Source organism: Triturus cristatus, chromosome 1_2 (assembly GCF_964204655.1).
Source record: "Triturus cristatus chromosome 1_2, aTriCri1.1, whole genome shotgun sequence".
Lineage (NCBI taxonomy): Eukaryota > Metazoa > Chordata > Amphibia > Caudata > Salamandridae > Triturus > Triturus cristatus.
This window is the reverse complement of record NC_140580.1, coordinates 1,095,417,731-1,095,432,592: the sequence shown is the minus strand read 5'-3', so window position 1 is coordinate 1,095,432,592 and position 14,862 is coordinate 1,095,417,731. Positions and strand designations below refer to the sequence as shown.

Below are 14,862 nucleotides of genomic sequence, written 5' to 3'. Positions count from 1 at the left end.
CCCATCACTCTCATAGGAATCCCCACCATCTGCCCTGAAATTCCAAATAGAGAAAATGTCCCTTGCTTGTAACATTTCTAGCCCCATAAGTGGGATTTAGGGCTGTAAAATTGCCCAAAATCTGGCAATTCTGAGCCTAAATTCAACATTTTGCAGTAAAATGTTCCACTACACAACACAAAACTGTTTTGAATAAGACCATGAGGTTATGGGGTAAGCAGTTGTCTAGTAAGTGAGAATTAAAGAAACTCTGCAGATGCTTTGTTGTCATACCAAGATCTGCCCTGCTCATATTTTTCAATTGAAGTCAAAGGACAACAGAGAATTTATTTGACTTTTTATTAAATATACCTGGGATGTAAGAACTTTACTACATCATATGACGATTTCTTAGATTTGTACACATTATGTAAGAGAACAATATAACAAAATTCAGTTCAAGTATGAGTCCTGGCCAGTCGGATGTGCTTTTCATTGCGACGTCCTCATGGCTTCCCTCTAAACTTTTTGAGACTCCACAAAGGGTGCATTTCAGTGGTTTTGGTTACTGAAAACAAGGAAATAGAAACATGCTTTGTGAATGAATAAGATGAACAGGCTTGGGTGATCCCACTGAAATCTATAGGAGTTTCTTTACTTGTCTGGAGAGTGAAGACAAGTTCAAGTACAGTCACAGCCTAGAAATAAGGATGAGTTGATCCGTATGCGATTACCTTGCAACACACAATGTTTCTTCTGTTTTGAATTACCTGGCCACATTGAAGTACACAGACATGCCGCGGTCAGTCCCGCTCATGAGCACAGGCATCAAAATGACTAAAGAGTGGATGTATTTATATTAGGGACCATTGAGACTATCATGAGAAAGGGTTCATATTTGTGTCTGGTTGAACTTTACAAAGGCCTTCTCCCAACTGGTAAATTTAGTTCTCTGGGTCATGAGCTGGAAGTGGAAGCCACAATCACAAGATGCCTTCATCTGTTGTAGACCTAGAGGCACTTTAGGCCTTATCTTTTACAAAATATTGTACCAAAAGCTCTCTCCCCTCTCTCCCCGCAGCCATGTCTCTGGTAGTGCTACTTGCAACATGGCAGGACTACATTCAAGAGCAACGCAACTGAAATTAACGTTGAGTAAAATCATCGTCCTCTGTGCGCCTTAGACTTCTACATCTTGGTCATATCTAGAATTGCCTTACACTTCTACAGCTTGATAGTATCTTGAATCCCCTTACTCTTTCTACCTCTTGATCATATCTGGAATCGCCTTGCTCTTCTACCTCTCCCCTTACTCTACTACATCTAGATCGTATCTCGAATCACATTACTGTTTTTCATCTTGATAATATCTCAAATCGCCGTACTCTGCTACATCTCGATCATATCTCAAATCCCCTTACTCTACTACCCCTTGATCGTATCTCGAATCACTTTACTCTTCTACATGTTGACTATATGCTCAAATCACCTTACTCTGCTACACCTTGATCGTATCTCAAATCACCTTACTCTTCTATATCTTGATAGTATCTCGAATCACCTTACTCTTCTACATGTTGACTGTATCTCGAATCACCTTACTCTTTTACAGCTTGACTGTATCTCGAATAGCCTCACTCTTCTACATCTTGATAGTATCTCGAATCACCTTACTCTTCTACATCTTGATAGTATCTCGAATCACCTTACTCTTCTACATGTTGGCTGTATCTCGAATCACCTTACTCTTCTACATCTTGATAGTATCTCGAATCACCTTACTCTTCTACATGTTAACTGTATCTCGAATCACCTTTCTCTTCTACATCTTGATAGTATCTCGAATCACCTTACTCTTCTACATGTTGACTGTATCTCGAATCACCTTACTCTTCTACATCTTGATAGTATCTCGAATCATCTTACTCTTCTACATGTTGACTGTATCTCGAATCACCTTACTCTTCTACATCTTGATAGTATCTCGAATCACCTTACTCTTCTACATGTTAACTGTATCTCGAATCACCTTAATCACCTTACTCTTCTACATCTTGCTTGTGTATGAATCGCCTCACTTATCTACATGTTGGTCATATTTGTAATTGACTCACTTCTACCACTTGGTCATATCTAGAATCAATGACATCAGACTGATAGAGGAGAATGTACAGTGGCACCAGCATTTAGAAAGTATTTTCATCAGACGACACTAGGTGGCTTTAGACACACAGAAGCTGATGTGAGAGGTGCTAGCAAATAATCTCCACATCTGGCAATTGCTCTGGATTTCATTCCGGCCCATTAGTTTTCACCCATTGGGCCATTCTCGAGAGTGGCATGCCTAACGCAAATCAGAACTGACTCTGAACTGTTCTGTCCTCGTCATGGCATTGAGTCCATGGTCTCGTGCTCCTGTGCTTCTCGAGCCGAGATGGAATCAGAATGGTTGGTTCGGATTCTCTAGCGGTCGAGGAGGACGGGACATGAGACACCGACGGTGGACGCCCTTTGCCTTCGTTGATTGTCTACTATTACTTGAATTCAATAAACAAGTTTCCTCAGACCTCCCTTCCTTTATAACATGGACGCAGTTTGGGGAGCATCGTCGCTTCTTTTAGAGGGTGGCTCGGGCTGCCGTCAGTGGGTAGTTGAGAGCTGAAACTCTCCTTCAATAGACTCATATTCGGGGCTCTCTTGAAAGACGTCAGACAGGTTACATCTAAATAGTGGTTTGGCGACTCAGATAAAGGACTAAGGGCCACCAAGAGACAGTACAATGTTTCTTAACCTCCCTTTTGGGAACTAGTATTTTAAAGGACTTGGCAGAAATGACTATTCTTGGGGAGCTTCTTGCTTCAGGGGCTCGCGTCCAAACCCACATCTGGCTCTTCAGGTCCAGATGTTGCCAGGAAAGAAGCTGGCTGAGAGCAGACCTAAGTTTGGAAAAAGAGGCAGCATTACAGTCTTGGGTCTACCTTCTAGAGAGACTTGCTAGGCGCTAAAGAGGAAAGCATCCTGCCTGCTTCCCCTACCTCAACCTGTAGCAACATTTGTCCTGTTTATTGTCGCCTGACTTGCCCATCATAGAAGCGAGACCAGTGGACCCACCCACAGGTAGAACTGAGGGAGGAGCTTAAAGAAACTGAGGAATCAGTCATCCAAGGCCCTTCTGATTTCCCTGCAGAGAAGACTTCGGTGGACACATCGGCCGAAGATTGCTCCAAACTCTATCACCGTGAGTCAGGCTTGCTACTGCAGTGTAGTTCAGGGAGGTCTGAAATGACAAACCCTGAGAGTCCATCTGCTTCAGGAGGGAACCAGCAGAGTGGAAGGTTTAGGAGCCACCAAGACCCTGACAGATAAGGAGATTATACTCTACCCGCATCCCTGGAGACCATTTGAAGTGAGTGTAGCAGGAGAGTGGAAACTGTGAGAAGCCGCGTTGAACCTCTGGAGCTGTGCAAGGTGGAGCCGTGGGAGCTGCCAGCAGCAGTAATGGTTACTCCACTGCAAGAGCTGTGGGCACCAAAAGGGAACCTGTGGTGCTCGCCACACACCTAGTGTCAAGTTTAAAGCATGTCTAAGTCCTAGGCACACCACTCTGATAGTTTTACCCCTTTCTTCCTACTTTTTAGGTTCCATATGGGACTAGTCCATAACAAGATGGTCTAAGGACGTGACCCTGGGGGCAAATGTCCATATTCTTCCTCATATATCCTGACCCTTTCCTCCTGCACTCTTTGTTGAAACACATTTCTCAATACGGATTATGTGCCGCATTGAAAGCCGCCATAGCTCTTTCGTGGCCCGCTGATGTCATCAGGTTCCTTCAAGCTTGGTTTTGTTTACTCACTTAGGTAGAAGCATTTACACCTCGTAATGAAGACCTCCAACTGGTATCATCTCGCGAAAAGGGGAAGGTGCCGCAAAGCACACACCAGAATACTAGACACAAGATGTACAACAATGGGGCGTAAGAGAATGAAACAAAGGCTAGAGAATTGAAATAGACTCGCTGTCTCAGGAGAATGGCGTATCACCCAGCATTGTAAGGTGGTGACGTCGGATCATATGGTGACAGCGGCAGCATTATGAACCATCCATGAATTGGGGGGGCGATATTGGTTTTACACATTTGTTGCCGCCTGTGGTGGGAAATAACACATGGGCAATGGAGTGTTTAATACCAAATGTCTGTAAAGTGCCATCCATCACTAGATATCACGTCATATTAAGTCGAAAACCCCAACCTGATACCATCAAAGAAAAAAACTTTCAGAAATCCTGATTGTTGGCGATTACTGGCGAGGCAGGGTTGGGAGAAGGGAAGTCTAGTTTTTATTTTCACTGTGGGCCCCTTTAAGACGCTATCTCGAACTTCAAAGAAGTCCTATCAGGGCTAAATTCTGTATTCATCACCCTAGATTGGAACATCCCGGAAGGGCAGCAACACCTGGTCTCCGAGTCAGCGCCTGGCATCATGCCACATTCTAGGCTGCATCTGGCATCGTAACACATCTGCCTCCCTCTAATTCTCTTCTCTTTCATCCTCCCCAGTTGCAGCACATTACATTTGCTCCTGACATATTTTGCAGAATAACTCTCAGCTCACTGTAGCGCAGAGCACTCTGTGAACAAGAGAGTCTGAAACATTTTTCAGATATTAATTTGGCATCAGCAGTGCTCAGACGCAGCCCACGAGCAGGAACTGGTCTGAGCCTGAAAACTAACAATCCCCCAATTATAGTGAGCAGTCCCTGGCCGAGGGTGGGATCGAACCGGTGTACGTAGAGGTGAAACAGAGACAATTCATGCAGGGCCATAGCAGCTCGACAACTGCCTCACTTTTCAAAACAGTGAGCATCTCTTTAAAATAATGTAAAGGGAAAAATGAAGCCCATAACTCTGATTTGACCAACAAATACTGTTACCATTTTGTGAAAGGACCACACATGGCGAGAACCTGAAACTGGTAATGTGCGACCATCAGACACGTTTATCGATAACTGTTGTTGAAAGCACGAAGTAAGCTCTAAAACGCCATTGTATTGCTCCTACATGATTGGATATTACTGAATAAAATCTGTTTACAAAAAAAAGGGAAAAATGAAGCCCATTTGGAAACACTGTGGACAAAACATGCATTTTATACTAAAATCAAATTATTTTATAGACTCTGAAAAAGGGTTCAAGTATCTCTGCCAGCATCTTGTTACTATATAACCACCAAAGCGGAAAAGGAGGACAAGGTCGTTGTTTGAGATAACACCCCTCTCTTGGAAAAGGTAGGGTTTTTAAAAAAAAGCCCCCACTCACTAAATAGTAGCGTGCTTCATCATAGGGCTGCTACAACATACCTGCGCAAACCAATGCCTGGGAAGGAGCCGGGGGGGGGGGGGGGGGGGGGAAGACAATACAAACATAATTGGGTTGGAATCCACGCAGCATGCAACATATAAACAGACAGTGATTGTGAAGGTGTAAAACTATCTCAGGGATATGCTTCCAAAATTGTATTCTTAGGTTCCTTGGATAGGATTTTACATTTTAAAGTGGAGATTGTTTAGGGGACGATTAGGACCCCTTTCCGCTCCTATACTGCTTCTATGTCAACATGTTTCGGCCACTTCTGCCACCCATAAAGGGTAGTTTGGCCTCCCTCAGGACTAGCAATCACGTTTTTGAAAAATTCCTTTTGTGGTAAATATCCTAATATTCTAAGGGATATATATATGTGTTGAAGTGAAAGTATTTCTACATACAATGACCTTGCTAGTCGCTTTCTCTGTAGACACTCTCAGGTGTTCCTGAAATGACAAACACTGACAGCTGGGAGTTTTGGACTGGTCATTTCAGCTTTTCTTCTTTCTGAGGGTCATAAAATAAGTAGTACTGAGTTACAAAACGAATACTATCTGTGAGGTCAGCACCGAGGTTCACACACTTTTAGCATGAAGTGCAAGCTTTATAAATTGGTAATAATATAATTTCTATGATATTCAAATCCGACACCACTCATTGCCCCTAAAACTGATGCACTGTACTCTTCTCTTTCAATGGCCAATCACGTCCGTAAGGCCAGTGGAGGTGGTCAGGCTTTCTCACTGCTGGGAACTTCCCTCTGTAAGGAGCTACGACTACTAATGAGTGAATAACATCAGGCTTTCAAGTTTCAGGTAAATAAAAACCTAGCACTGAGAAACGTGCTCACATTTTAATAAGCTACATAGGTGGGACACCATTTTTGAGGGGCGCTTCGGTGCCTTACAAACAATGGCCAGATAAAAAAAAATGTCTCGCTGTTTCAGCAACTTCTATAAGACATCTACTCATTTTTCTGATTTCACAATACCTACCCATGTACTGGTCTTTACAGGTACAGATTGAGTTTTTGAGCAATTGGCAAAACATTAAAAAAAAGAAGTACACAGAAACTAAATACCGGTGATCGGGATTCGACAGTTCACCCCTGCCTCCTTAATGGCACTTATGATTGGCAACCAGTTGTTTTTGGAAGTAGCTCTCCAGAACCTGCAGATGGGCCATGTTACTACAAAACACGAAGCAAAACCACTCGCTCATTGATTCACCCGTTTTTGCGCTGGCGAGTGGAGGGCCAAGATTTCGCACAGCTGGGGCAAGTGAATGGAGGGCCAAGCTTGGGCCAAGCTTTTGGGCAGCTGGACCAAACTGTCGCACGAGCTGGACCAAGTGAGTGGAGTACCACGTTTTCGCACATCTGGAGCAAATGAGTAGAGGGCCAAGCTTTTCACAGCTGGGCCAAGTAAATGGAGGGCCAGACTGGGCCAAGTGAGAGAAGGGCCAAGCTTTTGGGAAGCAGGGCCAAGTGAATGTAGGGTCAAATCTTCTGTGACAACACAGTGGCAACAGATCAATAGGGTATTTGTCGACTCGGTGATTCGACGAGACCCATTCAGGCACAAAAATGACACAAGGCTTACAAATTTAGGCGGGTCTCTATGGCAAGTATGTTGTTTTTGTGTACACTTGTGCCTTCTTGAGGTCACTGTGCAAATTTGTATATACATGTTTACAAACGAGGAGTTCTTGCAGCTCGCAGAGTCCACATCGGAGGCGTGAATACAATTTATACATTCATCCATCCATCCATTCACTCACTCCCACCAATCGGTACCCCCGCAAAAAGACTGCAAAGTGATGGGGAAGAACAAAGAAAGGTCCGCAAAAGAAAATGTGTTTTAAGACAGAAAGCTCTTTTAAAATGTCTCGTTAAATCTACAGAGAGATAAAAAATCGGTAATTACGTTACTCCGTCCTGTAATCAGGATAGAACTGCAAAATTAGCTTAGAATTTAGTGCAGCAGGGTGCACCATGGCTGCCTCTAACTTACCGCTTTTGGCATTAGCACCTGCTTTGTGCTGACGAGCGCAGCATTTCTGCGCTATAACCTGGTATTCTATATTACCAAAGCGGTTTTTTTTATAACGGTGAAGGCGCGTCACTTTAAAGGGCTAGATAGCGGGCTTCCTACGCGTTTACCACCCGCTTTGTGCACGTTTAACGCTCCCTGACTGCGACCCAAAGCCAGACACACTGGCGAGACCATTGGTCCGTCACCAATTTCCGGCGGTATTGATGCGACCCCACATTTTGAGCTTACCTGAGCCCAGCCTGACGCGGCAGCATCACTGCTCAGCCCGACTCATGTGTCCGAAGAACCAGCCGTGAGCTCTCTGCTCCGTGCCAGGGTGTAGCGCCATTACATGTCGTGGCGCTTCTGTTTTCACGGGGCTTCAGCACTCTCTGTTCCAATGGGCACTTATCCTCCCAGTTCGACGTGATGTAAATACCGGGGCGCCCCCGCCGCCCCTGCTCCTGACAGCCCGCACACTCAGGCTGCACGCAGCAGTTTGAGGCTGCTCTGCTCCCTGGAGTGGAATCCGGGCCCGAGGCAACAGATAAAGGCGCTACCTGTCTGAACCTGCGAGGCGCTCGTCAGGTGTGCCTCAGACTGGAATGTCAAACCCCAGCTGACGCTTCTTACAGCTTTCAGTGTCGAAGAGCCTTTTACTACCCTACAGCTCAAGCAGGCCTCAGTGTGACTGGTCACACCTCCAGCGACTGAATGTATGGCTGAGCATTCCTGCCTCAGGTACAGCTAATGGATGGTTAGTGCCTAGAAGCTCATCAAGGCCCGGTGTGTCACCTGACGTGCATTACAAGTAAATGATTCTAGGATACATTCTCAGATGCACAACACTGTTATTTCACGTTACTAAATCTTAAATTTATAATGCTAAAAAAAACCCTATAAAAATTGTTCATTGCGGTGGTTCAATTCCAAAGCAGGTCTGTTACGGTTTTACAAGGGGCGGGGGGACGCAGGGTAATGACTCCGATGTGCACGGGGGTCTCACCTGGAGAGCTAGCTTCATTCTTTCAAACGTTTATCATTATAACCAGGGCTCGAGTCGGGGGTACACGCAGGTACACGGCGTACCGCCACTCTTTTCACAGGGTGGACGCCGTCCCCTCTTCCAAGAAGCTGGGCCCCACTGAAATATGCTGAACGTGTCCCGGTGAATTTTCTGACACCGGGACACCTTCAGCACGTGACGTTATGAGGTCATGTGCACATTGTCAGTCGCCGACTTCTTTTTTATAGGACTTGTGCCCTGATTATAACTTACTGGTGAGGGCTATACCCGTTGTTAAATGCCTGCTCCCTGTGTTATGGACCTGAGCGGCAGGCAAAGGCCTGTAACAGAAGAGAGCGCATATCACATCTAGAATCCCACGAGGCAGAAGGAAGGGCTTTAATTCCCTTAGAACATTCCACCCAGTGAAGGAAGAATGCTCTCAATTAAACAAACACCAGAAAGACAACCAGCCGTTATTCGCCCTCTGTTCTCTTCAGTCAGTGCCGCCCACAGACAGCATTTAAACGAACCGAGAAACAATCCCTTCTGATTTATTCTGGAATACACCCAAAGATTGGAAAAATCCTGTTTCAAAGTCATGAGTGTGAAAGGGGAAAGAGGTGACTTGCCCAGGATTACACAAGGTGTCCATCTGTCGTGTCTGGTATTCGAGTGCACTCGAAAGTATCTACAATCTGTTGAGTGGTTAATTTGTAAAAATACAAGTGCCAGGGCCCTCGTTAAGAGGCCATTGGAGCTTGTGCCCCCCGTGGCAGTACCAGCGCTGCCAATGACTACACCCAGGGCTTTAAGTGGGCCGGGGCTCACCGGTGCTGAGCACCAGAAGTTTTCTTAAAGGAGGCCTCGAAACGGGTCTCTATCGGGCTCTGTTTTGTGCCCTGGCACAGTCGGTCGGTTTTTTCCGGACTGCAGTGACAGCAGGCACATCTCACGTGCTCACAGTGCTTACGTCTCACTAGTGGAGAAGTTACGGCATGACGTCATGCCAGGTGAGCGTTGTAGGGGGAGGGAAATCATTTAAAGAGTCATTTTCTCTCTGGATTTCCCTTCTCGTTTTGAAACTCAGGAGCAGCAGCATTGTTGTGGTGTCACCAGGGCTTTAAGTGGAAGTTTTTTCAATATTATATACAAGCCATAGTTTCTACTCATTTATCTTATGCAACTAAAAAACATTCACAAAGCCAATAATCCTGACTTCTTGTAGGTATGATGTTAGTTTTTTCTATCCTATATCTGGATGCAATGACAGAAACAGCAAAATACAAGTCGGGCGGCACATTATGCTAAGCACAGATTTTTAGCTCACGTGTTTTTAGGGCACGACATTAGTTACATTGGCCAGGCCCCTTTCAGAGACCCCCCAGTTTAAATCCCACTTAAATCCCTGACTATACCAATACAACTACTAACCATCCCACCCCTACATCTGTGATAGTTCAGACCATTCCAGCCCCCCAAAGCTATAAGAATTGCTTGGGCAGCAGGTATTAGTCATTTTGATTATTTATTGAATTATTTAACAACTGATGTTGTGTTGTTAATATCGAATTAGACAAACAGCGCCACCGTGTGGCAGACTGTCATGAGTGCCGGTGTTTATAATTAAGTGCAAGTGTTGAGCACCAGAAACCACAGGCTCAAATTAAGCACAGAACCTGCCATATTCCCTACTAGCTCGACCCAGGCTTGGAACAAACTATGAAGGTTTATGCTCAAGATGGCTCCTGATTGCTTCTAGGAGAACTGAAATGAGCCTAGAAGGTTGGTCTAGGCCGTTACGTTCAGGTTACTGGCCCAAAACACAACCGAAGAATTAACTTAGGAGCGTGGGTCCATATGACAAGTTAATGGATCGACACAAAGAAGTAAAATGTGAAAGGGGATTTGTGCATTAATATGCATTAATAAGGACAAAGGATTTCACAAACTCTCACATTTAAGGAGTCAGAGAAGTAGCTGGAATCAGACCACCACCCACAATGATGCAACAGGCAGGGCAGCGTGCCATCTATCTCCGGATGGAGGGTTTTATCATTCATCATTGTCCTGCTGTGGCTCGAGATATATACAACTGAGTACTTGAAAAAGTGCAGACTAATATGCCCTTGCTAAGTGCTTCACAAGTCCTAATTAGGACAACAGGCCAGGCACACGCTGCACTGACGTTTGCTGTCCACGCTATTTTTGAGAGAAAAACCCCTCTCTTTCAGAACCAGCTTCTGTACGCCTTCATGCGGGACTTTAATTTCCCCAGCCGGGCAATGCACTTTTCTCTGGTTCAAGCACACTACCACAGACATAGAAACGAGGCAAGAAAAGATCTGGCACAGACTGATAGACTAGCTCCCATAATATGATCACAGTAACGCAACATTAAAAAAAAAAACAATGAAAGATATTTGAAGCCAGGCCTAATCTGCAGTCTCTTCAGATGAATTCCAGTCAACACCATAAAGACCGTCTCTCAGGCCCTCGTCACCATCCGCCTCGACTACGGCAATGCTCTCTACGTCCACATCTCCACCCAGCTGCTCAGAAGACTCCAGACTGAGCAGAATTCTGCAGTCAGGCAGATCCTGGGCCTCCCCAACGGACCCACATCACCCCCCCCCCCCTCAGAATCCACCACTGGCTCCCCATCCAGAAGAGATGCCAGTTCAACTTCCTCATGCACGCCTACAAAGCTCTGCACATCCAAGGACCGGCCGACCTCAACCATTGACCGAACTACTCCCAAGACACCTGTGCTCCTCCTCACTAGCCCTTGTGCACACCCCCTGCATCTGTCGCAACAGCAGCGGGGACCACTCCTGCCACATCGCCACCAAGACCTGGAACCACCTGACCCTCCATCTTCGAATAGCACCCTCCCTGGAGGACTTCAGGAAGAAACTCAAGACCTGTCGTTTCCATTGAGACATCGTACCCACAGCGCCCAGATATCCCTAGGGATGACAGTACTGCGCTACACAAATGCTGATTGATTGATAAGTATTCTGTTAGTCCTTTGAATTAACATGGCAGCTGTTTACTGTCCAGGTATCAACTCCATCTCTTGCTAGATGCTACAAAATGGCGTATAAAGCACATACACTCAATATAATAACAGGCAGGCTCATTAGTGTGGCAAGAAGTGGAAACGGGAGAATCATCTACAGTAACGAAGCGTAAAGCGCACGCAAGGCCACCTTAACAAGAGATTTCAACCAGGAGTCAAGCACATATAGAATTTGTGAATATTAAATTCTGACATCAGAACCCCCTCTCTGTAACTTCACATGTTCCAGAGCCTCAGGTTAATGTCACTTTATGTAGGCACTGTCACTTTAAACGCAACAGTGTCCGCCTGCCCCCCTTCCGCTCCAAAGCCACCGAGATCATCTGCGGCGTACCTCAAGGCTCATCTCTCAGCCCAACGTTATTCAACGTCTAGATGGCACCACTCGCCCACGTCGCCCGACTGCACGACCTAAACATCATCTCGCACGCCGACGACACCCAGCTGATCCTCTCGCTCACCAAGGACCCCCACACAGCCAAAACCAACCTCCATGAAGGAATGAAGGCTGTCGCCGACTGGATGAGGAACAGCCGACTGAAGCTGAACTCGGTCAAGACGGAGGTCCTCATCCTCGGCTCCACCCCCTCGGCCTGGGACGACTCCTGGTGGCCAACGGCACTAGGAGCACCCCCTACATCCACCAACCACGTACAAAACCTAGGGGTCATCCTCGACTCCACACTCTCCATGACAAAGCAGGTCAACGCCGTCTCCTCCTCCTGCTTCAACACCCTCCGCATGCTTCGCAGGATCTTCAAGTGGATCCCCACCAAAACTAGAAGGACGGTCACCCACTCTACGCAGGAGCCCTGGCCAAACTCCTAAAACGACTCCAATGCATACAGAATGCCTCCGCTCACCTGATCCTGAACATCCCCCGCCGCAGCCACATCACACCCCACCTGAAAGACCTGCACTGGCTCCCCATCAACAAGAGGATAACCTTCAAGCTTCTCACCCACGCACACAAGGCACTCCACAACACCGGACCAGTGTACCTCAACAGATGACTCAGCCTCTACACCCCCCGCCTGCCAGCTCCGCTCCGCAGACCATGCCCTCACCACCATCCCCCACATCCGAAGAGTGACCGCCGGCGGCAGATCATTCTCCCACCTCGCCGCCAAGACACAGAACACCCTCCCCATCCGCCTACGGCAGACTGAAGACCTTCTATCCTTCAGGAGACTCCTCAAGACCTGGCTCTTCGAACAGTAGCAGCATCCCCCCCCTTCCCCCCCCCTCCCCCCAGCGCCTTGAGACCCTCACGGGTATGTAGTGCGCTATACAAATGCTATGATTGATTGATTGATTGACTGATTGAATATTAGACATGCCTCAAAGTTATTCAACAATCACAGACTCATTTTTGCCCTGTTTATGAAGAGCAGATTATGATAGCTGGAACTTCGCTACACAGGAAGAACGACCTAACCCTTTTCCAGCAGCTAATAAAAAACGCCCGGGCACTCTCGTAGACGTGCACAGATCTCGGAAAGCGCTGCAGCACCCGTCAGGGCCTAAACTGTACCACGGTTTTTCATCCAAACATGCAACATGGTGGGTGTCCCAGAAGAGCAAGAAATCTGTTATCACCCAATTAAAGTTGAGTCATCTGAGCAGGACGTTTACAAGATTACACAGAACTTAATTGCGGCGGCCAGTTACCCGCAGCATCACAATAACAGGAAGGCTGAACATGAACAATCATAAAAAGGGGTTACTTAAAAGGCACGCGAGAAGAACAGGGCTTTGGGAAACGTCTGGCGCCATCAAGCAGTTCAGATTTTAAAACCAATCAAAGACTCCCTTCAAGTAGGAAGAAATCTAGTTCTAAATACCCTCTGTGCTCCTGCTGCTCAAAATAAAAGCTTTCCAGGGGAAAAGTGACCTTTAGATGCTGAAAGATTTGAAATGAAAGTGCTTGTTTTGGGCACAGTAAAGCTAGAGCGGTGGTTCTCAACCCTTTGATTTCTGGGGACCCCCGATGACTCAGCGCTGGGAGCCTGGCCTAATCAGTTTCTACTATTTGAACTTCAAAACAAATACACAAAAATAGACAAGATACATCAAAGAAGCACACCAAATATGTGTAGTGTGTGTTGAAGCCGGCAGGATAGCTCAGTGAGATGAGTGTTGCTTCTGCAATATTCAGTGCTCTACAAGGCTGATTTGGCCTTTCATCCTTCAGAGAAAGGTATAATTTTCAGGGACAAGAAATGGCGGAAGAGTTGTATGAAGCACAATATATAAAAAAAGTGATTATTTTATTATTATTAGTGTGGCCGCATAGGCTTAGAGACCTATCAAGCTCAAGGCCGTGATCCAACCGCATACTCTTCCTACCCGAGCCTGGGCCGCCACAAGGCTTATCCTCCTCTGGATAGACTGGCTCACCACACGCACTTACCTGGAGCTGCAGAGTACATAATTAGCAGTGGCTTAGGCATAATACTTCAAGAGCATACCAAATCCAGCACGCGTGACCCACCACAAGATGCACATACCTACACTATAACATCCAGATGTCCTAACATTAATGAAACATTCGCTTTCATAACGTATTACAGACCCCCAAGTAACAATAACACATTTACTGATGCACTGAACACTGTTGAACTGTCCTGGCGTCCAAAGATCCCATACGAGTGACTTTAACCTTCACTGGAGTGATCATGAGGATGCAACAGTTTCCGCACGGTCCTCATTCTTGTGAGATAACAACTTATCACAACTCCCACTAAAACCAACTTAGTGTAAAGGAGTTATCCGTGATCTCGTTAAAGAAAGCCCAACGCACTGTAACAGTGGACAACCCCATTGAACCTGATGTCTACTCATTCCTTCATACTGTTCTAGATGAACATTATTTAACTAAGGCGAGAGTCGCTACTCAAACCTAAGAAGGAATGCAGCAGAAACGCAACGAGTAAAACTCCCTAGATGTCTTCATCTCCACTGTTACCGCTTAAGTCTCCAAAATCAAGTACTCCGAAACACCTACACCCAGTCGATCGAGCAGTACCACTCTTCAGGGCTTAACATTATGGTCTCCTTAGCTCCCACTTCTAAAAAAAAAAGTCAAAAGAGAAGAAGATCTGCCATAGGGTGGTTTACACCCTCCCTAAAACTAGAAGCTGCCACACTATCACACTAGAATCCATATAGAAAGAATGACCTATGCCTCTCTGACTAAAAAGTTAAAACTTACAAGAAAGCATAAAGGCGACACACTGAACACCACAGCCAACTTTCTTTTAGACCAAATAATATAAGCAAAGAATCCGTTGAATAAATAAATTCTTCAAACTCAACAGCAAAGTCAACGTAGATACATCAATAAGAGACCCGGCAAAAGGTACCACCACCAAGTAAAACCACTGGGATCAGTCAAG

At 46.0% G+C, this 14,862-nt stretch overlaps 1 protein-coding gene across 17 annotated transcripts in view; it reads right to left on the bottom strand.

Annotated features, from left to right (window-relative positions):
- Nucleotides 1-14,862, bottom strand: part of DAB2IP (DAB2 interacting protein) — a 1,477,580-nt gene that overhangs the window by 279,954 nt on the left and 1,182,764 nt on the right. The window contains exon 1 of one of the 17 annotated variants that reach the window (XM_085613697.1): nucleotides 7,626-7,906. The exons of 15 other annotated variants lie outside the window; for them this stretch is intronic. In XM_085613697.1, coding sequence (XP_085469823.1) covers nucleotides 7,626-7,651 — 26 coding nt within the window. In that variant the 5' untranslated portion in view covers nucleotides 7,652-7,906. Of the gene's footprint in view, nucleotides 1-7,625; nucleotides 7,907-14,862 lie in introns of those variants that run through there. One more of the 17 variants, XM_085613701.1, reaches the window with a different exon arrangement.